Consider the following 21,814-nt stretch of genomic DNA (forward strand, 5'->3'; position numbering starts at 1 on the left):
TGACCAAAAGTTTAGCATCACCTTGAATTATAGGATTGAGACATAAATATACATATATATATATATATATATATATATATATATATATATATATATATATATATATATATATATATATATATACACATAATTTCAATGTTTTATTTAACATCGTGTAATGAAAGAAACTACAAAATGATATCACACAAGTCTACCGGAAGCCATAACAGTAGTACAGTGCTTCACGTTAGATTTCGAAATGTCACATTTTTTGATTTGTCCGTTTTTTGTCAAGTATATGGAAAACTACAAAGCGGTATGTAATTCAATATGTTAACGTAACATTATTTAGCAGGTTTCATTCGACTTTATGAAGCAGAATGTGTTCATTCTAGAGGGGGATGCAAAGCTATTGCCCGTAGCTGTAGGTTAGTCCCCATTATCGGTCTGACGTGTTCCGATCAGTTAAGCCAATTACCGGGATCATCTGTTTGGTGCGCTGCAATCAGGATTAAGTTAATACAGATTTTCTAGTCCGCATTTTAGTCCACTTGTGGACTAGGCCCTGTCCACACTACATAACCGATCTCAAGAACCGTACTCGAAACCGCTCTAATTAATCCAGCTAAAATAACAGAGGTGCATATTGCTAAAAAGAAATATAAGAATTATTGTGGAAAAAGTAAATCCGAACACACACACACACACACACACACACAAGTAGGGCTTGAAGTTTTCAGGTTTTATTTTTAATCAGGTGAAGTCCCTTTAAATAAATTGAGCTGATTCTGTTTTATAATTAAACTCAGAAAAAGCTGTTAATTACAAAACAATCTTTGTTTTTACCTTTATATCTTGCCTGCGCCAAATTCTGGTGCTCTTACTTTTATTTCAAACAGAGCTGACAAATTACGTAATTTGTTCATCCCCGATCCTACTCACATTTCATTTTTGCAGTCGCCTAATTTAATATTGTGTTTTCATTATTTTCTCCACTAGTTTAACAGAGATGTCCTGACAGATTTTTTGAAGCATAAAAATGAATACCTAGTGTGGAGTGTAACGTGATAGCAAGTCCTTCAGGCGCCTGCTCTGAGTATTTCGCCAAACATACCACAAAGCATTTTGGGATATTGGAGGATACACAAAAAATGTAGTTTGGTATTACAGCGTCCACACTTCTTATAAACCGCACTACCTGATGTGATCTAATTAGAACCGGACTCGAGACTACTTCCTGAGGTGGTCTCAAGTCTGGTTCTCGAGTACGGTATTAAATGCTGCGTAGTCTGGACGCAAACCGTATTTAGCACTTTTAAGCTGGTTTAAATGCAACTAATACGGTTTAAAGGCATAGTGTGGACAGGGCCTAAATCACTGGTACGCTGCAATCAATGAGGTTTCAAGACAGCATAAAACATGTATTGTGTTGCTTTAAATGAACAGAAAGAAAAAGGTGAATGCAGTGCACCAGCTGTATATTAAACCAGGCTTCATCCCAACTGAAAGAGGATATTCAGATCAAGTTTACCCCTAAAACATATTAAAATAAATCACAGCTTCCCAAAGTGGAGCTTATACTTCAAAACTTTTACCAGCCATTGCTACATGAAAATAGTTTTAGAAGGTACTAACTTACTGTGAGTAAACAGATGTAGGTCTTAGCAACCCGACCACATGTTGCAGACATATCTACAATTACCTCCGTATTGTTGTTTACAGCCCCTGTCCCAGCATGCACTGCCCTGACGGGATACCCTGGTAACACAGCACCAGCTAACCAACACTAGCATTAATGAATGGTTAAATGACATATACAGGGAGTTTTCAAATAACGGTGTCATTTTGTATTAATACACTATAAAAGAAAAGTGAACACAGTGCAGTAAACTTGTTGATTTACATATTTAATTTCTTATTATCAGCATATAAAACAATAAATCATCAAGGAATGTCTAGGAATGTATGTATATAAACAAATCAGCTCAAATAGAATTGTAGAAATGAACAAATATTCATTAGTTTTTCAGCAGAAACTGATTTACATATTTTCAATGAGCTGATATGTAGAGATGGTAATCAACCATTCTGTTATTGCAAGGGGCTGAGTGATGTCACTCCCCTAAAAAAATATTGTTAATATCTCAGAAACTATAATGGCACAAACTGGCACAAACGAATGAGACACGCTTGGTTCAATTCCGGTAATGTAGAGGGGCTGAGTGACATCACCGCCTGTGACAGGGTAGTGTCGTGGGCCCAGATGTTATTGGCAGGCAAAGAGACTCAGAGGCACGGAAACTGTAGTTAAAGCACTTCTGCGCTGTTTAATAAACAAAAGTAAATCAAAAACTTGAACAAAACACTTACAAAATAACTGACACAAGGGCCAAAAGTTTAAACAAAACTGTTCAGGCTGGGCAGAGCCTTCACTGACCTTTGTCACACCAAACAAATGTAGTAGCACACTATTCACTCACCCCAAAACACCTCCACCAAACAAAGGATTTTCCCTTTTTTATAGCATGTGGCTGGAGCCTAATTATTAATGATTCAATTAGCTCCAGCCACATTCTCACATGTATTTTGGCAGGGATAGGAAATTAACCCCATCCCTACCAACCACCACCAAATCACCACACAATATTATTATTTACAGGCAGGGCCCCGCCCCGCCACACCCCCCTAATAATTAATCGTTAATATCTTATAAACTATAGCAGCACAAATGTTTGTTTCAACGGCACAAACGAAAGCTATATGACTCAACGTTTGTGCTGTTTGTAGGGAGGCCAGGGCCCTGTTCCTCGTAGCTGGTTTAACTAATTCAGGCTAATCAGACGTTAGCCAGATTCAATCAGCCCGATCATTGAAGTCAGGCAATCTCCGTTCTTAAGAAAACCCAATAATTGCGCGTGCTTGTGCTACCTCAAAAGGGAGAATTATTGCAGATAAGCTAAATGTGTAATTTTGTAATTATTATTATTATTATTATTATTATTATTATTATTATTAATATTAGGTCATTTAGCAGCCACTTTTATCCAAAGCGACTTGCAGAGACTAGGGGGTGAACTGTGCATCACAACTGCTGCTGCAGAGTCACTTCCAATAGGACCTTGTTTCGTTTACTTCTCATCTGAAGGAACTCTTTTGCAAGGCTGGGCTGGAAGTCTTGTCCTCTGGATCGGAATCCCCAAGTAGTTCCCAGATACTCATGTACTTTCTCCTGATATACCAGCTAACAACCAATTTTAGACTAACTTATGAAAGCCCTAAGCTAATTGGCAGTTATACCCTTTCTCCTGTTTCCTTAACACACAATTATAACCTGCCCTGTATCTAATCCTTTGCAAAGCCTGAATAACCAAGCTTCATTTCCTCAAAAGCATTCTTTACATTATATCAACGAAGTTCTTGCTAAACGTATCTATGTACCACAACATGTACTAATAACAGGATGTTCTGCTTAAGCAGACAAAACTTGCACCCCCTCTGGTTTTGTTCCACTCCCTTTTGAAACATACATGAACCCTTTCTTTATTGCAGTACAAAAGACTGTTGTTGTAGGTAGTTTTATACATTTCCCAATGTGTTCATACAAGTATAGGCTGATAGGCATTGAGGAATGGACCTTCAGAACAATTTCAACACATTGCAGACCCTGTCTGCCTCCATGCTTGAAAGAAAGAAAGAAAGAAAGAAAGAAAGAAAGAAAGAAAGAGAAAGAAAGAAAGAAAGAAAGAATGAAAAGAGATACCGAAATGGTGATTGCGGAGATAACAACACAGTGTATTGATCTTCCAGATTGACTGCTTGATAATACACAATGAATCCACATGGACAATGTCAGATTGAACATTCCCTTCACCCGAGGAGTGGAGAGGACAGACAGGGAGTTCAATACAGAGGTTTTCTAAAAACACAGAACAGTCTAGTTCAGCAGGCAGATTGTTACAGGGGAATCATAATAATGAAGCCAAACCCCAGGATAGAGCGGCTCAGTGAATGTGGTTTGGAATCTGTGTAGGAGGGTCATTGTGTCAGAGACTCCATAAAATGATAGAGTGCCGGCATTAAAGTCCAGATACACTCCTATTCTGGGGGAGCGGGGGGCAGTTATTGCAGTTCCTTGGATATTGTGCAGGGCAGTGTAACTGGAACCAGAGCAGAACAAACTCCAGGACTTGTCATTGAATCCAAGACCACAGGAATAATACTCTCCTTTCCTGCTGATTCCTTTATATGTCACCCCTATAGAAGCCAATTCCCCACTGCACTCAATCTCCCAGTAACAGCGAGTCCCTGACAAACCCTCTCTGCAAAGCACTTGGGGCCAACTGTCAAATCTCTCTGGATGATCAGGATTTTGCTGGGTCTCTCTCAGTGTCACCTTTCTGTTCCCTTCAGACAGACAGAGGTTTCTATGCACTGTGTTGGGGTCCAGTGTGAGCTGACAGGAATCTGATTGAATAGAAGAGGACGGGAAGAGGAGAAAGAGTTTGGATATTGAAATCACTGAGAAAATCTTCACTAGGTTTGAATGGTACAGAACCAACAAAAGACTGATAAATACATATTATAGCAGGTTCTGTTTATAATGGCTGTTTCTGACATAAGGCTACAACTTGAAAACAGAAGAGGCATTGAGGTACAAAGGTACAGAAGGGAGTAATAGGATTATGTAGGTTATTTTGGGGGAGTTTGTGTGTATTTATTGACTCCTTCCTGGTTCCTCCACCATGCTACTTCCTCAATGCTCCCTCCTCCCAGCTCACTGGTCCCTGCTCCTTCCTCCTTTGTCCATGCTGCCACCTCCATGCTCCCTCTTCTGTCCTCACTGCTCCCTCCTCCATGCTCCCTCCTCCCTGCTGTTTCCTCCCTGCTCCCTCCTCTATGCTCCTTGCTCACTACTCCCTCCTCCATGCTCCCTCCTTCCTTCTCCCTCTTCCATGCTCTCTCCTCCCTGCTGCCTCCTCCCTCCTCCATGCTCACTTCTCCCCGGTGTTTCCTCCCTGCTCCCTCCTTTATGCTCCTTCCTCACTGCTCCCTCCTCCCTCTTACAGGCTTGATCCTCCTTCCTACATGCTCCCTCCTGCATGCTCCCTCCTACATTCTCCCTGCTAGGATTATTTAAGTTATTTTGGGTGAGTTTGTCTGAATTCATTTTGCAGCTGGCAATCAATGTACAAAGCAATGATGCTATTCATTGTAAAATAGTATATACTCCCCTTCATGTATTGGGACAGATAAATACATGCAGAATGACCATTTTACCCACTCAGACCTTTCTCTCCCTAAATATTTCGGTATCCCTGAATAGTGTTAGATCTTCTCACAGTGGAGTGACACATCTTTCAATCAAATTTTTCAGTGAAAACAGACTTACATTTTAAAAAGTCAGCTCTGTTCCTTGGCTCTGGAGCCTGCAGACTGTAAACTGCAACTTCATTCACTGGGTAGAACAGAGAGAGAAAAGTACAATTGAAACATGTGGATTAATACACAACACACACAAGACTCTAAACAGCAATCTGCCATGCTCTTAATAAGGGCAGCAGTGTGGAGTAGTGGTTATGGCTTTGGACTCTTGACCGGAGGGTTGTGGGTTCAATCCCAGGTGGAGGACACTGCTGCTGTACCCTTGAGCAAGGTACTTTACCTACATTGCTCCAGTAAAAAAACCAACTGTATAAATGGTTAATTGTATATAAAAAAAATGTGATATCTTGTAACAATTGTAAGTCGCCCTGGATAAGGGTGTCTGCTAAGAAATAAATAATAATAATAATCTTTAAACACAACGTGCATCTGTTCAGTTTATCAGTGTAGTAAAGAACCCAGCTAACTCCACCCTTTCACACAAGAACTAATCTAATCATCTCCAGCCACTCTTTCACTGAGGCGTTAGGTCTTTCCAAAAAGGGAGAATTTCTCTAGAGATAAAATGATAAAAAGACTTACCATTTAAACATCTGCCACTGCTCCTAGACCTCAGGGTATAAACTGCTGTTTCATTCACTAAATAAAATAGAGAAAACTGTTTTAAACCAAAGACTTTACTGTAGAGGATTTGGAATACAAACATGACAATGACCTCCAACTCCTATAAATCTTTGATAAGAAAGTGCAGGACTATAAGTTAGCATCCTATATAGAATGAATGTGTTGTTTAATATTTGAATCCCTCTTTCTCTGTTTGAATGCTATTGTCTTGTTTTCTCATGTAATGTCTTTAGAAAATCTCTTCCTTCCAGCTCTCATCACTCAGTATGTCACTGTAAATAAGGTGGGACATTTCAACCTGAGGAAATCATTTGAAATAAAACATCTGCAATAGTCATATAGCCAACAATCTGAAATAGGTCTTTATTAACACTAGAATGACTGTGTTTATAGGCAAACCTAGAACAACCATGACCAGTCAATTTGACCGGCATATTAAAAACAACATAAATACTATGATGAAAGACAAACAATTGCAAACAAGTATTGTAAATAAATGAGCATTTCAACATAAATAGGAATTATAATATGAAATGCAGACAGGAAATGCAAAAACTTACCAAGCCGTAAGAGTGATTAATCGAAACTGAAAGCTAACTACATTGGTTTCATATCCCAGTCAATTTGACTGGTTCTGGTCGGAATAGGTATGACAGTAATTTATCTCCCTATTTTTTGCAACTACGAGTCCTTTCCGTCCTCAAGCCATGGTCTGAGAAATCTCTACCAAAGGAATCTATTTCACACCAACCTCTTTTGGTTATTTTGACTAACTCCCCCTTGCAGAAGTCCTCAATATGGTCTTTAAGTTCAGATACAGCTTTCCTCACAGCCCCAAAAGAGATGTCTGTATTGACAGTAACGCTGGGTAAGTCTCCAGCTTTAGGAGGGGCACAGAGAGACTGGAATTTCTACAACAGGAAAGTGGAGAAAATGAGTTTTCAGTGAAACAGAATGGGGTCCAAAACATTCCTGGGGAAAGCAAGGATTCATTCAATTGGAAAGGTCTGTCTGAAACCGTCCCAGTTATGTACTTGAGATTTTCTAACAAGCAGTGATGTTACCTGTAGAAAATGGATGTGATCCTCTGCCTCTGTAAGCTGTCTCAGCTCAGCATTTCTATTTATTAGCTCAGCAATCTCTTGCTCCAGTTTCTTCATGAGTCCTTCAGCCTGATTCACTGCAGCCTTCTCTTTAGCTCCAATCAGCTCAATAACCTCAGTGTGGATCTTTTCAATTGATTGGATCAGCTCAGTAAATGTCTTCTTACTTTCCTCCATTTCTCTCTTTGCAGATCTCTGAGTGAAAGAACACAGTAGAGGAGACATGTTTAGAATTTATATCAAAAACACATCAGTCTGTAGATGTATTCCAGTCCATCTACTACTACTACTACTACTACTACTATTACTACTATTACTAATAATAATAATAATAATAATAATAATAATAATAATAATAATAATAATAATAATAATAATAATAACCCCCTCTTATCAATACCCACTTTCAGTGACTCCACAGCCTGTTTCAGCTCCTCAATTTCTTTCAGTCTCTCCTGGATTATCTGTTGTATTTCTGTCTGTGTCTCTCTCAGCTGCTTCTGTGTAGAAACAGAGTGACACAGTGACATTTCTGATGGGGCACTGAGTGATATCCTGTCACACCCAACACAGGATATTTCAGAGCAGGCTTTGTTATTCACACCTCTCCTTAGTATGGAATTAGATTAACGATACACAAACACATACCCTAAGTGTCAATATCTAAAAGTATGTTATCTAAACTGTCACAATAATTCTTAGTTAAATAGAATGTAGCAAAATGCATGATCTTTTTTCTCACTGTGTGTTTACCTCCTTATGATGTTTTCAGGGATTTGGAGTAGGAATTCCAATACTAAATTCTTTTTCTAATTAGTCTGTGTTATGGGGCCTTAACCTGAGTTCAGAAGCTGATCTTCAGTCTCGTTGCCAGTCATAGACATATGCAGACAGGCTAGATCAGACAACATGCCTGCATAGTGGTAAAAGCTAGCATCATCGAGTGCACTGCTGCCAGCATTGCAACAGAAAACTAGATTTACAGCACTTGTCCACAGATGGCACTGTCTCTTATGCTTATGACAGGCAACTAAACAACTGAAGCTGTTTTCTCTTTAATGTATATGTTGTATTTAATATTTATTTGGGTCAAATGTTTCCCTTTCAATTCGAAGATGACCACCAAAGACATTACGTATGGGCTATGCCTGCCCATTGGGTAGGTATCGCTGAGCTCTCTATACCAGAGCTGCTGATAGGCCCCTTCCTAGGATGATGCAGTCGGTCCCACCCTATGAGGGGATAAAACTCTCACCCAAAGGAAGCCATTTCTCTTTTTCCTCCTCAAGACGGTACGGTAAGACTTCTGTGTTGAGCTGAATGAATTGATAGAAAAGAGTTTCTCGAGTCGAATCGAGTCGATTGTATTTCCCTTGCATTGATGCTGAAAGCCGGCTTGCTGCCTTCCCGGAATCAATGAGTTGAAAACGACAGAGCCTTTTTTGCCTTTCTGTCTTTCAGCGGCCTCCTCGGTTGTGTGGTAGGCCGCTCTGTATTTGTCTGTCGTGTGTGAGCGACTGCCTATGCAGTCATCCGTGAGTGGTTATCTATTATTCCGGAGAGTACACAGTTCCTCCACGGGGCTAGGCCTTGCCTCATCCCCGCTGTTGAGTGACTCTTCCAGCCGCGCTCTCCTCCACGGGGCTAGGCCTTGCCGCATCCCTGCTGTCGAGTAGACCCTGCCGGCTGTGTAGGCCTGCCCACCTCGGTGAGTCGGGCCTTGTAAACAAATAGTGTGCTCTCCCCTATTCTATCTTTCTACCGTGTTTTGATGTCTGCTTCAACTTGCCCACCGCGGCTTTGGCCTTGTGGCCCCCTATGTGGCATAGCAGGGCTCTGCCCTTGGAAATACTGGCAGGGATGAAGTTAAATTCTCCTCCCTGCCCAGGTTGATTGCGTCAGGTGGGTGCAATCAATTAATTAATTATTCAATGATCACCCAGCCACCTGGCATAAAAGGAGGCCTCAGCCTCCCAGTAGGGAGAGTTCTAGAAGGAGAGGAAGAAAGAGTGTTTCTGTGTGTGCTGTTCTTTTTATTTTGAAACCAGTGAAGGCAACGCCCAGCCTGGAAGCTGTATTTTTGTAAATTTTGTTTTGTGTGTATTTTGTGTTTTAGAAACCTTTTGTTTGGCCCTCGTGTCAGTTTATTTTGTATTTTTTTGTATATTAAGCTTTATTTTGAACTTTTTCACACTGTCTCTGAGTCTCAACCTCTGTCATCCTGTCACACCCTGGTACAAGCTACATGCTGACCAGGTGTGCGTGACCACTTGGTTAGGGTAGGCACATTGCATAGCAACCTCCCCAGTGCTTTTGTACCACGACGAACGCATAGCCCTTGATAGGTGTCTCGGTGCACAAGTGCTCAGTGCATACAGCACACGGTGCCCAGTGCCTCAGCGTCAGTCACAGTCACAGTGCTCTCAGTAATTTATGCACATGGTGCATGGTGCACACGGTTCTTGGCACCCACTGCCACAACACTACTGCAAGAACGCACAGTGCTGCACGGTACGCAGTACACACAGTGCACAGTACTCGGTACACATGGCGCTCGGGACGCACAGTGCACACAGTGCTTGGCCACTGCCTTAGACCTAGCGCAACAACTCACAGTGCTGTATGGTATGTGGTGCACAAGGTGCCCACGGTACTCAGTGCATAGTGCGCAGCGTTAGGTACCCTCTGCTACAGCGCTATTGGGTGAACGCACAGCGTTCACACTTAGCCAGTGCTCAAGCACAGTGCAAGTGGCATGCAAAACACCAGACCCATGTCAGGCAAGTCAGGGTTCCACACTTGCATGGCCTGTAATGCCAATATCAAGAGGACAAGCATACCCTCTATGCGCGGTGCTTGGGCGTTCAACATGCCACCGTGGCCCTCGAGAGGGACGTGGCTTGTAGCATCTATGAAGCCTTCCGCCCTCAGTCACTACCCATCGCCATGAGCGAGAAGGGTGAAGCATTCCAAGCAGACAAGGGACATTGTGGACCTCAAGGCCCAGATGGCCCAGAGCTCTTGGCTAAACAGGCGACGACGGCCCAGGACCCTGTCCAGGCCCCGTTGCAGCCCCAATTGCCATACCCCAATCCCCTAGCGGAGTTGGGAAGAGGTGTCTCAGCCGGCGCAAGAGGATACTCTCTCCATAGCGACCTCCTTCTCCTCTGACATGCAGGTGGGCGAGACCCCTGCTGAGGAAGAACCTGGCTTCAAGGTAGCCTTAGAAGCCAGTGCCCCCCATTGTCCAGCTCAGTTTTGGCTCTTATGGGATGTGCTACAGCTTTCTTGCAGGTCCTTTGGACACCAGCGGCGGAACCACGCCAGTCTGTGTTCTGGACGCAGGTGATGGATCCTCGTCCTCAGAAGTTCCCGGCCTTCCCAGACTTCATGGAGGAGGTACATTCCTCCTGGGATCATCTGGCCTCGGGTCCTAGCGTACTAAAACACGCCGCATCACTTGCCTCCTTAGAAGGTGCGGATAAGCTTGGCCTGGCGGGGTTCCCCCTGGTGGACTCCACCATCACGGCCCTGTTTAATGCCCCGCTGGTGGGTGGATTGACTAGAGACCCGGCGTGCCCGAACCCTCAATGTAAGGTGACGGAAACACATCTCAAGTGGGCATATGCAGCAGAGTGTGCTTACTGCTTACTTGGATAGTGCACTGCGCGAGGCCCCGCTCCCAGAGCCGGTGGCCACGGAGTTAGGTCTCCTGTCCAGCATATTGCTGCAGATCTCCGGCCTCCAAGAGCAAGCTCTTGGCTGGAGCCTGGCTAGCTTGATCGTGGCTCATAGACAGTTGTGGCTGTCACAAGCCAGAGTTCCTGATGCGGATAAGGCCGCACTGCTTTACGCACCTATATCCCCAGGACATACCTTTGGGCCAGCCGTGGAGGAGATCCTACAGAAATTCCACCGGGAACGCAAGGTGTCCTGACAGGTGGCCGTGTTGCTCCCTCCCCGCGCCTCCACCTGGGGCAGGTCGAGCCACTGGTGAGCTTCTCAGACGGAAACTGTCACCAGAACAATTCCAGTCCCCACGGCTCCGCTGGGTGACCTAAGGCATCACCTACAGGGCACATCAGCATCAAGCAACCGGGCCCAACCGGCAGGTAGAGGGAATGCAGGACATGGCCAGTCCACACACCAGCATCACAGGAGGCGTTTTCAGGGCCAGAGCCCTAAACAGCCACCCCAAACTGCCCCGCCTCAGCCTCAGCAGCCCAGGCTGGTGGCCTCAGACCCCCTTTTCGGTACAACAGCTGCAGCACTGGCGCGCTTGCACCTCATACTCCTAAGTGCTCACCACCGTGCAAAATGGTCACTCACTTCAGTTCCACATGGGACCTCCTCCCTTTTGAGACATGTCACAGGATGACAGGAGGCAAGGTAGGGAGACTCGGAGACAGACGGCAGGTGAAAGCGCTACAGCGCGTATTTATTAAACAAAACACAACAAAATAAACAGTTTAAACAAAAACAGATCTCGCACATACAAAGAACAAAGAACACCTCTACACTCTCCAGAATCCTAACACCAACTAAACCTGTGCTCTCAGTGCTCCCTTATATACACACCTGTGCAGCAATTTACACCCACTTAATCAATTAAACCCTCCACCACATTCTCACATGTTTTTAAAGTGCTAGTGAATTAACCCTTTAATTACCCACCACCATTACAAAACACACATATACACCCACACTATAAACATAGGGCAGTACCCTCATTCTGCCACATTCCTCCCCCCTTATGTGCGTAGCACATACAGGCCCTCAACGGGCCACCTTCTCCCCCATTCCACAAGATTTGGGAGGGAGGGAGGGTGGGAGGAAATGTTGGGGACCCGCCGACCCCTGTCAAACACCAGACGGGCAGGGCCAGTCCTCCCCCCTTGTGCACCCTGCCGTCTGGAGTCTGCTGGCCCCAACACTCCCCAGCACTCCTTCACCTCCATGGGGCTTTTGTAAGGGGGCGTCCGTTTAACCCCCGTGGTGACCCCTGGGCTTATGTAAGGGGGTGCCCGTTTAACCCCCGGCGTACCCCATAAACCCAATGCCCTTATTGTCCCTTCTTGGGTCCCTCCTAGATACCCGTCAGCTGGCCCAGACAGGTTGGCCGCCCCTAGCGGCGCAGGCACTAGCTTGGGTCCATCCTCTGGCGCTGGACCCTCCGGAACCGCTGGCGCTGGACCTGGAGTCTCCGGCGTGGCTGGCAGCGGCACGAGCACAGAAACCTCAGATGGACCAGCAGACAGCACAGCAACCTCAGGTGGAGCAGCAAACAGCACTGCAACCTTGGGCGTGGCCAACAGTGCAGGAACCTCCGGCCAGGGTGGCAGCGGCCAGAGTTCCTCTTCCCTGTTGGCAACAGGAGGTAGAGCCTGCTCCAGCTCCTCTGATGGCGGAAGCGGGAACAGCAGCTCGTCTCCCTCTGGTGGCGGAGGCGGAGGCGGGAACAGCAGCTCGTCTCCCTCTGGTGGCGCTGCCGGCTCCTCCAACAGCAGGGGTAGGGCTGGTGGTGCTGCCGGCTCCTCTGACAGCAGGGGTAGGGCTGGTTGCGCTGCCGGCTCCTCCGACAGCGGGGTTAGGGCTGGTGGCGCTGCCGGCTCCTCCGACAGCGGGGGTAGGGCTGGTGGCGCTGCCGGCTCCTCCGACAGCGGGGGTAGGGCTGGTGGCGGGCGTCTCCGCTGGGCTCCCTTCAGCAGCAAAAACAGCGGCTGCTGTGGAGCCTGAGCTTCACACCCTCGTCCCTCCCAAAAAAAAATAGGGGTTTGGGCTTTCAGCTTCTCCCCTCCGGACACAGGACGCACTGGCTCCTCCCCTCCGGACACAGGACGCACTGGCTCCTCCCCTCCGGACACAGGACGCATTGGCTCCTCCCCTCTGGACTTTTGCAGCGGCAGCTCCTCCTCCTCCTCATACTGGGTGGGGCAGATGGCCACTGTGTGCCCATATGCCCCACAGCCAGGGCACAACTCTGCTGCGAGCCCTTTTAAAAATAGCTCCCAATTGTCATCTGCCTCCTCCTGGGCCAGCTCCATTTTCTTTTTATTTTTTTATTTATTTTTTAAACAAAAAAAAAACACCTACTCTGCTCAGAGTCTCCGGGAGGCGCTTTAATCCCACTCTGACACCACAATGTCACAGGATGACAGGAGGCAAGGTAGGGAGACTCGGAGACAGACGGCAGGTGAAAGCGCTACAGCGCGTATTTATTAAACAAAACACAACAAAATAAACAGTTTAAACAAAAACAGATCTCGCACATACAAAGAACAAAGAACACCTCTACACTCTCCAGAATCCTAACACCAACTAAACCTGTGCTCTCAGTGCTCCCTTATATACACACCTGTGCAGCAATTTACACCCACTTAATCAATTAAACCCTCCACCACATTCTCACATGTTTTTAAAGTGCTAGTGAATTAACCCTTTAATTACCCACCACCACTACAAAACACACATATACACCCACACTATAAACATAGGGCAGTACCCTCATTCTTCCACAAGACATCACAAATAATTTTGTGACAAACCCTCTCCAGGCCTCAGTACTTCAGAAGAAAGTGGCTTTCTTGCTGTGCAGGTGAGCCATTCGTTTTGTAGACCCCACCTCCCACGGAGAGGGGTACTACTCGAGGTATTTTGTGATACCCAAGAAGGACGGTGGCTTTCACTCCATCTTAGACCTAAGACTCCTCAACCACGCACCGTCACATCCTCCAGTCCGGCCGGCCGGGCAACTGGTTCACCACGTGGACTTATGGGATGGGTATTTTCACGTTCCCATTCGCCCAGAGCACTTTTCCTTCCAAGGAAGTGTTTACGAGTTTGCTGTGCTGCCATTCGGCCTCTCCCTAGCTCTTCGTACATTCTCAAAGTGCGTGGACGCTATCCTGGCTCCCCTGCGGCTGCAGAGGATCAGAGTATTAACCTATCTTGACGACTGGTTGATCTGTTCCCAGTCACAGGAGGGAGCAGTGGCACAAACTGCGGTCATGACAGAGCATCTGGTGAGGCTGGGCCTCACCATCAACGATGCAAAGAGTCGGCTTACACCAGTGCAGTGCACTTCGTACTTGGGACTCTGGCTGGACTCCATTACGATGCTTGCATACCTGTCAGATGACAGAGTTGCAGCTATCCAGGGTTGCCTCTCCCTGTTTCAACAGGGATCTCAGGTCACCCTCCTATTGTGCCAGAAACTATTGGGTCTGATGGCCGCAGTCACATCAGCCATTCAGCTGGGTCTGCTTTGCATGCGCCCACTACAAGCGTGGCTCAATGCATTTCACCTTAATGCCAAATGTGACAGACACTGTCTGCTGACTGTGTTTAACACGTGCACGGCAGCCCTACGCTGGTGGAGGACAACTTCTCACCTGTGTGAGGGTGTGCGGATGGGAGTAGTGTTAAACTACCAAGTGGTGACGACAGACGCCTCCAACTTGGGTTGGGGAGTAGTCTGGGAAGGCAGAGGAGTATGCGGATCCTGGCCGGACCGCTGGACATCCCTGCACATAAATATGCTGATGTTGCAAGTGGTATCCCTTGCTCTCCACCACTTTCTCCCAGTGCTGAGTGGTACACATGTATTGATCCGGACAGACAGCACGACAGTGGTGGAGTATGTCAACTACCAGGGTGGCATACAGTCCCCGGTGTTGCATCACGTGGCCTTCAGGCTATTGACATGGACTCAGAGGAACTTGCTGTCCCTACGGGCGATGCACATTTCCGGAGCGGTGAACTGTGCAGCGGTCCTCCTCTCCAGGAGCGACCTGCATCCGTCAGAGTGGCAATTCCACCTTCAGTTAGTGGAGTGCATTTGGAAACGGTTCTGGAAGGAGCAGGTAGATCTCTTCACCTCGGCAGAGATGACGCATTGCCCCCACTTGGCGTAGATGCTCTAGCACACGAATGGCCCAAAGCATTTTTGTACACTTTCCCGCCTATGCCACTGCTCCTGGCTCTTCTCGAGAAAGTCCAGTTAGAGAAAGGGTCAGTTCTGCTAGTGGCCAGGAGAGTCTGGTTTTCGACCCTGTGCCAGCTGTTGCACGGCCAGCCCTGGGAGATTCCACTTCGCTTGGATCTCCTCAGTCAGGTGAAAGGCTCTCTTTGGCACACGGAACCGGGCAGGTTCTGGCTATGGGTCTGGCCCCTGAAATGGACCGCTGGTTAGCTCTAGGGCTATCAGATGCAGTTGTGGGTACGTTGCAGAGTGCTAGGGCAGACTCCACTAGGTCCTTGGTCACCTATAAGTGGAGGTATTTCCAAGCTTGGCATCTGGCTAGAAGCCATGACCCCATATGTTGCCCTATGCCAGTCATTTAACAGTTTCTGCAAGAACTGCTTGCTGCTGGCAGGTCACCTTCCACCTTGAAGGTGTATTTAGCAGCTATCTTTGCCTGTCACAGGATACAGACCCTAGGACAGCCTCTCTCAAAGCAGCGTCTGTCACATTGGATTGTGGATACAATCTCGACTGCATATAATGGTGCTGCCTTGCCCCCACCTGGTAGGGTAGCTGCACACTCCACTAGAGGGTTGGCTACATCTTGAGCCCTCTTCAGAGGGACCTCGATGTCTTATATTTGTACTGCGGCTAGCTGGGCTATGCCGCGTACTTTATCCAGGTTCTACCATCTTAAGGTGGTAGACCCTGCCTTGCCTTCTGTAGGCACAAGGGTCCTTGAGGGTGTAAGTTCACACCGCTAACCTCTGGGTTAGACAGTGCTTGTGAGTCCCTCATTTGCTGCCGTTCCTTCTCCCTCGCGACGGCTCTGGTATACATTATCCCATACGTAATGTCATTGGTGGTCGTCTTCGAATTGAACGGGAATGTTAGGTTACTTACCGTAACCCTGGTTTCCTGAAAGAGAAGACGACCACCAACCACGAGGTCGCTTCAGTCGTTCTCACGGGTTTGATGGAAAAAGAGAAATGGCTTCCTTCGGATGAGAGTTTTTCCCCTCAGTGGGCAGGACTGAGTGCCTCACCCTAGGAAGGGGTTTATCGGCAGCTCTGGTATAGAGAGCTCTGCGATACCTACCCAATGGGCAGGTATATCCCATACATAATGTTGGTGGTCATCTTCTCTTTCAGGGAACCAGGGTTACGGGAAGTAACCTGACATTTTGTTTAATCATTGAATGTAGGTGCCATGCTTTGTTATTTATATGACTTAACTAATTTAACTATGATATCTTAACAATGAAATGACAATTAAACGTATTCTTTTTACACAAACAAAACATGATAAATACATTTACATAAAGTTACATTAAAACAGTCAACATGAAAAGAAATTGAACTGAGTAAAAAATCCATACAAACCACAAACTACAGATACATATAAACTACATAGTTTAGGCCACAGGCGTAGGAACCCATTGGCTTAGTTGGGCTACATATTTTGACTTTTTGTTAATTGCACGCTTTTGTATGCTGTTTACAGTCTTTTAGAAAAACGTGCTTTTCAAAACTCTCCTGTATGAATGAAATGCCCCTCCCGGACATCACAGAGGCAGTGTCAGCCTGTGTTATCTTTCAGGGTTCCCGCAGAGGCTTAAAAAAGTCTTATTTGTTTTCAAATTTTAAAGGCCTTGATACGTCTCAAATATGACAAATTTGCAGCTGAAGGTCTTAAAAAGGTCTTCAATTATTTTTTTTCTGTTTAACACTTTGGATGCCAACGTCGCCGTTCGGCGCCCAGCGGATCCGTACCAGTGGTGTGAATCGGCGACAGGCAGCTGTAGCTTGTTGATTAAAACAACAAGAAACTTGAAAAAATGTCACCACAATAAGCAGCACAACTGCTGCTTTCCATTGGTCTATTAAATATATTCTGTCATTTAAGGTTTTTTTAGCAAATCACATTTGAAAGTGAAGTTGCTAACAGCCAAACAAAACAGAGAAGGAAGCCATTGCGCTGTGAAGTAACCGGTGCAGTTTGTTAGTATCTCTCGTTAAGAATTTAGGTTAGTTTCTGATATTTAATTAAATATAAAATTATTTTTATAAACAACTTCTGTCAATAAGATAGCATTGCTGGATAACCAATTAAGAAAATAACGTAGTAGGTTTTCAATGACTGTGTGTGAAACAAGCAGCTTGTCAGAAGAGTGCTGGGGGAAACGTTACAGGTACGTAACAAACTCTCTCCACAGACTCAGAGACATGGGCTGCACTGCCTTTTTCTGTGATCATTTTTTATGATTGCCATAGAACAACTTAACAGTTGTTAGGTGAAAATGCTGAAAATGGTTTTCGTTTAAGAAAATAAGATCGCCCTAGCTGTGCATATAATTTTCCCCATATATTTATTTCTCACACAATGTCACTCAATTACGTCCTCCCATCCGTGAAAATGTATTTGTATCGGATTGTAGTGCTGAATACTTGGTAAAGATTTTTGTTTTTGAGATTGTTTCAGACATAAACATGTTTTGATAGTATTTTGTCATTAGGACATTTTTTCTTATTTATTTTATTTCACGTTTACCTACACAGTGTGGAGTAGTGGTTAGGGCTCTGGACTCTTGACCGGAGGGTCGTGGGTTCAATCCCAGGTGGGGGACACTGCTGCTGTACCCTTGAGCAAGGTACTTTACCTAGATTGCTCCAGTAAAAACCCAACTGTATAAATGGGTAATTGTATGTAAAAATAATGTGACATCTTGTAACAATTGTAAGTCGACCTGGATAAGGGCGTCTGCTAAGAAATAATTATTTATTTATTTTTTATTTAAGTTCCCAGAACGTTCCAAGAACGTTTGTTTTAAGTTACAGGAACGTTAGGAAAACGTTTTGTGTTAGCTGGGTATATTGTCCGATTGTTTACCCATTTCATCGCTTGCAAAAAAAGGAACATATTTCCCTTTGTACTTTTGTTGTGTCATTTATAGTTTTTTTAGATATTCAGGGATATATCAAAACACTTACTAAACTATGTGGAATGTTGGTGAAGGACAGCTTTCTACTGGAAAACAACATTAGCTAAGCAGGGTGTGCTGGAAAGCCTTCACGTGAGAGTGCAGTGCTGGGGCACGTGAGAGTGCAGTGCTGGGGTTGGTTTTATTTATTTATTTATTTGAGAATTTCCTGTCTTTTTCAGCTTTGACAGCTCTTAGGCTGGGACCAAATCAAAACTTTGACAACCCGCTAATCGCACTTAACAAAACTGTATTTAATAGCATTTTCTTTTTATGAGTAGAAGAAATAGGATACTTCCAAAAAAAAAGAAAAAAGAAAATGCTGTTAAATGCAGTTTTGTTAAGTGCGATTAGTGGGTTGTCAAAGTTTTGATTTGGTCCCAGCCTTAATGTCATTAAAAATTTCATAAATATATAACTGCGCTCTCAAGGTTCAAATGTGCGAGCTGTGGGTCGCCAGGGGTGACCAAAATTAGTCTCTGCGATAATTTTTTAATATGCATTCACCATCAGCAACTGTGGGAGTGGGATTGTCAGCTACGAAATTAAACCTAGTTTCACTGATTTTATGAAGCACTAGTTTTTGTTGTTAATGAATACAAACGCTTACCTCAATATGCCATGCGTGGTTTGGTAGCCAGTTGTTCAGAATCCCAGCGGCACAGTAAACAAATCAATACATAGGTAATAAGAAAAATATTCTTAATTTACACGGAGCTAGTACCTTGTACAAATAAAATGGTCCTGGTTTGTGAACGGTTTCTCTTTAACTACATGTTATAGGATACAAGTATCGGAAACTGTGTTCTACTATTACAGTACGTCATAAAATGTATTAGCAAAAAATATATAATTATTATTTATTTCTTAGCAGACGCCCTTATCCAGGTCAACTTGGAATGGTTACAAGATATCACATTATTTTTACATACAATTCCCCATTTATACAGTTGTTTTTTTTTACTGGAGCAATCTAGGTAAAGTACCTTGCTCAAGGGTATAGCAGCAGTGTCCCCCACCTGGGATTGAACCCACGACCCTCCAGTCAAGAGTCCAGAGCCCTAACCACTACTCCACACTGCTGCCCATAATTGTAATATCTGTGTGTTATTCAGTTACTTCAGTGTGTTAAAGTTTATTCAAAGTGCTGTGATGAGCTACTGGTATCAAGTTGTTTTATTTTTTACAACTTGTCATTACTGTACTGTATTATTCAGCAGATTGATTTAGAATGGTGATTAAACAGTTTGAATACTGTATATTTATTTCACAAATGTACGCTCCTTCTCTGTTTTGTTTGGCTGTCAGCAATTTAAATTTCAAATGTGATTAAACAGTTTGAATACTGTATATTTGTTGACCAATCCGGTTACAGGAACTCTCATATCTATATTCTATACAGTAACTTATACTATCATGTTCTGCAACCATAAAATGCTAAACTGAAACCCCAAGTGTTTTGGGTTCCGTTTGAAGTGACTATTAAGTAATTTTTAAATACATGTTGCTTAATAAAAAACACTAGAGTGTAGATTTAATCAATGCGGGGAAAACTGAAGTCGCTGCAGTATTTTAAATAAGAGTATTTAGTTGGACCCTAAATTTTTATTTGGCGACCACATTTTAAAATCTAGGTGCCAGATGCCCCTAAGGATTTTGGCCAACTTTGAGCCCTGGTTCTGTTTGTTGATCAGCTGGAATGAAGTGCTGCTCTATTGATTAAAGAAAGATTGAACAATAACTCCCTTGTCATCAACTATTATTATCACTGCATTGGTACTGTACATATTGTACAAGCATCAAAGGTTCGATTCTTTTACAATTTGTACAGCTTGAATAAATAATTTTTAAATGGTATTTTAACTAGTCAAAATTTACATTTGGTATATTTGCTGTGAAAACGGGTCTTAAATTTTCTACAGATTGGTCTTAAAAAGTCTTGAAAAGCCTTTTCAATACACTTAAGAATGGACTGAGATGTTTTTTTTTCTTTAAAATCAGTCAAATGGTACAGTATATAATGTGAAAGCCGGTGATGACTTGATAACTATTCAGCTAGGATGATTCAACTTTTGTCCCCCCAACACCCCCCCCCCCCCCTTAATTTTTAGACCTACTGATATTATTTTGCTTCCTACGCCCATGGTTTAGGCAACTAAATTGAACAAGGTCTCAATACAATATTATAATCTAATTGATCTAATGTAAATGGGCATGGTCTTGTAAACAGTGATGTTAAATATCCCCGGAAATCCTTCTCTTCTATTTTGTTTTGAATGTTTTGTGTTTTGTATCAAAGAAAACCTCCTGTGTCTCTCCTGTCAATCAGTGATAGCCACACCCGTAACAACACCCCTGTTACACCCTGAAATACATTCTAGTACATCATAGTTTAGAAAGAGCAATTAAAAAACTAGGGCTCTTTTAAATAGCTCTTAATATACAATTAAAATCTGATCTAATAACCTAGTAAACAGACATGTTAAATATCCCTAGGAATTCTGATCTTCTAGGATAGCTACAAGGAAATGATTCAAACCCTTACCTGTTTCACATGCCTTTCTTTCTTAGCTGAGACTGTATCATGGCTCTTGTGTTCATCTTGTGTACACATCATGCAAATACAAGTCTGATCGGTTCTACAGAAGACCTCCAAAACCTTCTGGTGTTCAGCACAAAGCTTCTGCTCCAGATTTCCAATTGCATTGATCAGCTTGTGCCTCTTGAAAACAGCCCCCTCATAGTGTGGCTTGACGTGTGTTTCACAGTAAGATACCAGGCATGTCAAACAGGATTTCACAGCTTTGAACTTTCTCCCAGTGCAGAAATCACACAGCACATCTCCAGGTCCAGCATAACTTTGAGCAGGAGGAGGATTGAGCTTTCTCTTCTTGAATTCTCCAGCAATTTCAGCCAGCATGGTGTTTCTGCCCAGAACAGGCCTTGGGGTAAAGGTCTCTCTGCACTCGGGGCAGCTGTAGACACCTGTATGATCAGTCTGATCCCAGCAGTTCTTAATACACCCCATACAGTAACTGTGTCCACATGGAATAGCGACTGGGTCCTTCAATATCTCCAGACACACTGCACACAACAACTGCTGCTCTGCTACCAGAATATTTGCTTCTGCCATTTCTGCTGCAGCGAGACCGGGAGACTGACGATTTCACAACAAACAAAACTTACCTGTGCTGATTTCCTGGAATTGTGTAAAGCTCTAAGAGGCAGGGTTTGGAACTGAGGCCAGGTTTAGACAAGCAGGCTGAGCAGAGACTGCTGAATCAGTGTGAGAGGGGTGGAGAGGAGAGAGTTGTGAGTGGGACTGGAGTTTGAGAATGGCATTGTCACAGTAACCCTTCTATAGCTACAGTATGTGTTTGACTGCACTAGACCTTCATTTCTGTGTGGGTCTGAATCCTCAGAAGTTCACAAAGGAAGTGAGTTTGGTGGAGTTCGATCTTCGTGGGCATTAATCCACATCTCAAAGTCCATTAGTCCTCAACTACAATATTTAAATTCAACCTTATTTATTCAATTTAGATGTATTTATTTATTTATTTTCATTGTGAAAGTAAAATACTCTGACAATCTGACAATCTTTAGCTTGTAGTTGAAGATGATGCTATTATCTTTTCAGACGCATCATTATATTTAGAAAGCGAGGGATCTGAGTGGGTAAAATGGACAGAAATGCCTCCACTTCAGTTCTCAATTGTTTTTGCAGGGGAGGGGAGTTTTCTTCTTCAACAAGGCGAACAAGTGGAATAACAAGAACACTATTGT

General features: G+C 44.1%; 1 protein-coding gene across 1 annotated transcript; it reads right to left on the reverse strand.

Annotated features, from left to right (window-relative positions):
• Positions 1–2,281: 2,281 nt before the first annotated feature.
• On the reverse strand, positions 2,282–21,202 carry LOC117971662 (tripartite motif-containing protein 16-like). Its single transcript, XM_059016662.1, has 7 exons — positions 20,577–21,202; positions 7,493–7,588; positions 7,050–7,283; positions 6,737–6,896; positions 5,944–6,000; positions 5,369–5,434; positions 2,282–4,443 (listed from the first exon to the last, which is right to left on the reverse strand). Exons 1-7 carry the CDS (start codon positions 21,162–21,164, stop codon positions 3,914–3,916), a joined length of 1,731 nt encoding a protein of 576 aa, XP_058872645.1. The 5' UTR covers positions 21,165–21,202; the 3' UTR covers positions 2,282–3,913.
• Between the last annotated feature and the right edge of the window lie 612 nt (positions 21,203–21,814).

Source organism: Acipenser ruthenus, chromosome 53 (genome assembly GCF_902713425.1).
Source record: "Acipenser ruthenus chromosome 53, fAciRut3.2 maternal haplotype, whole genome shotgun sequence".
NCBI classification, from domain to species: domain Eukaryota; kingdom Metazoa; phylum Chordata; class Actinopteri; order Acipenseriformes; family Acipenseridae; genus Acipenser; species Acipenser ruthenus.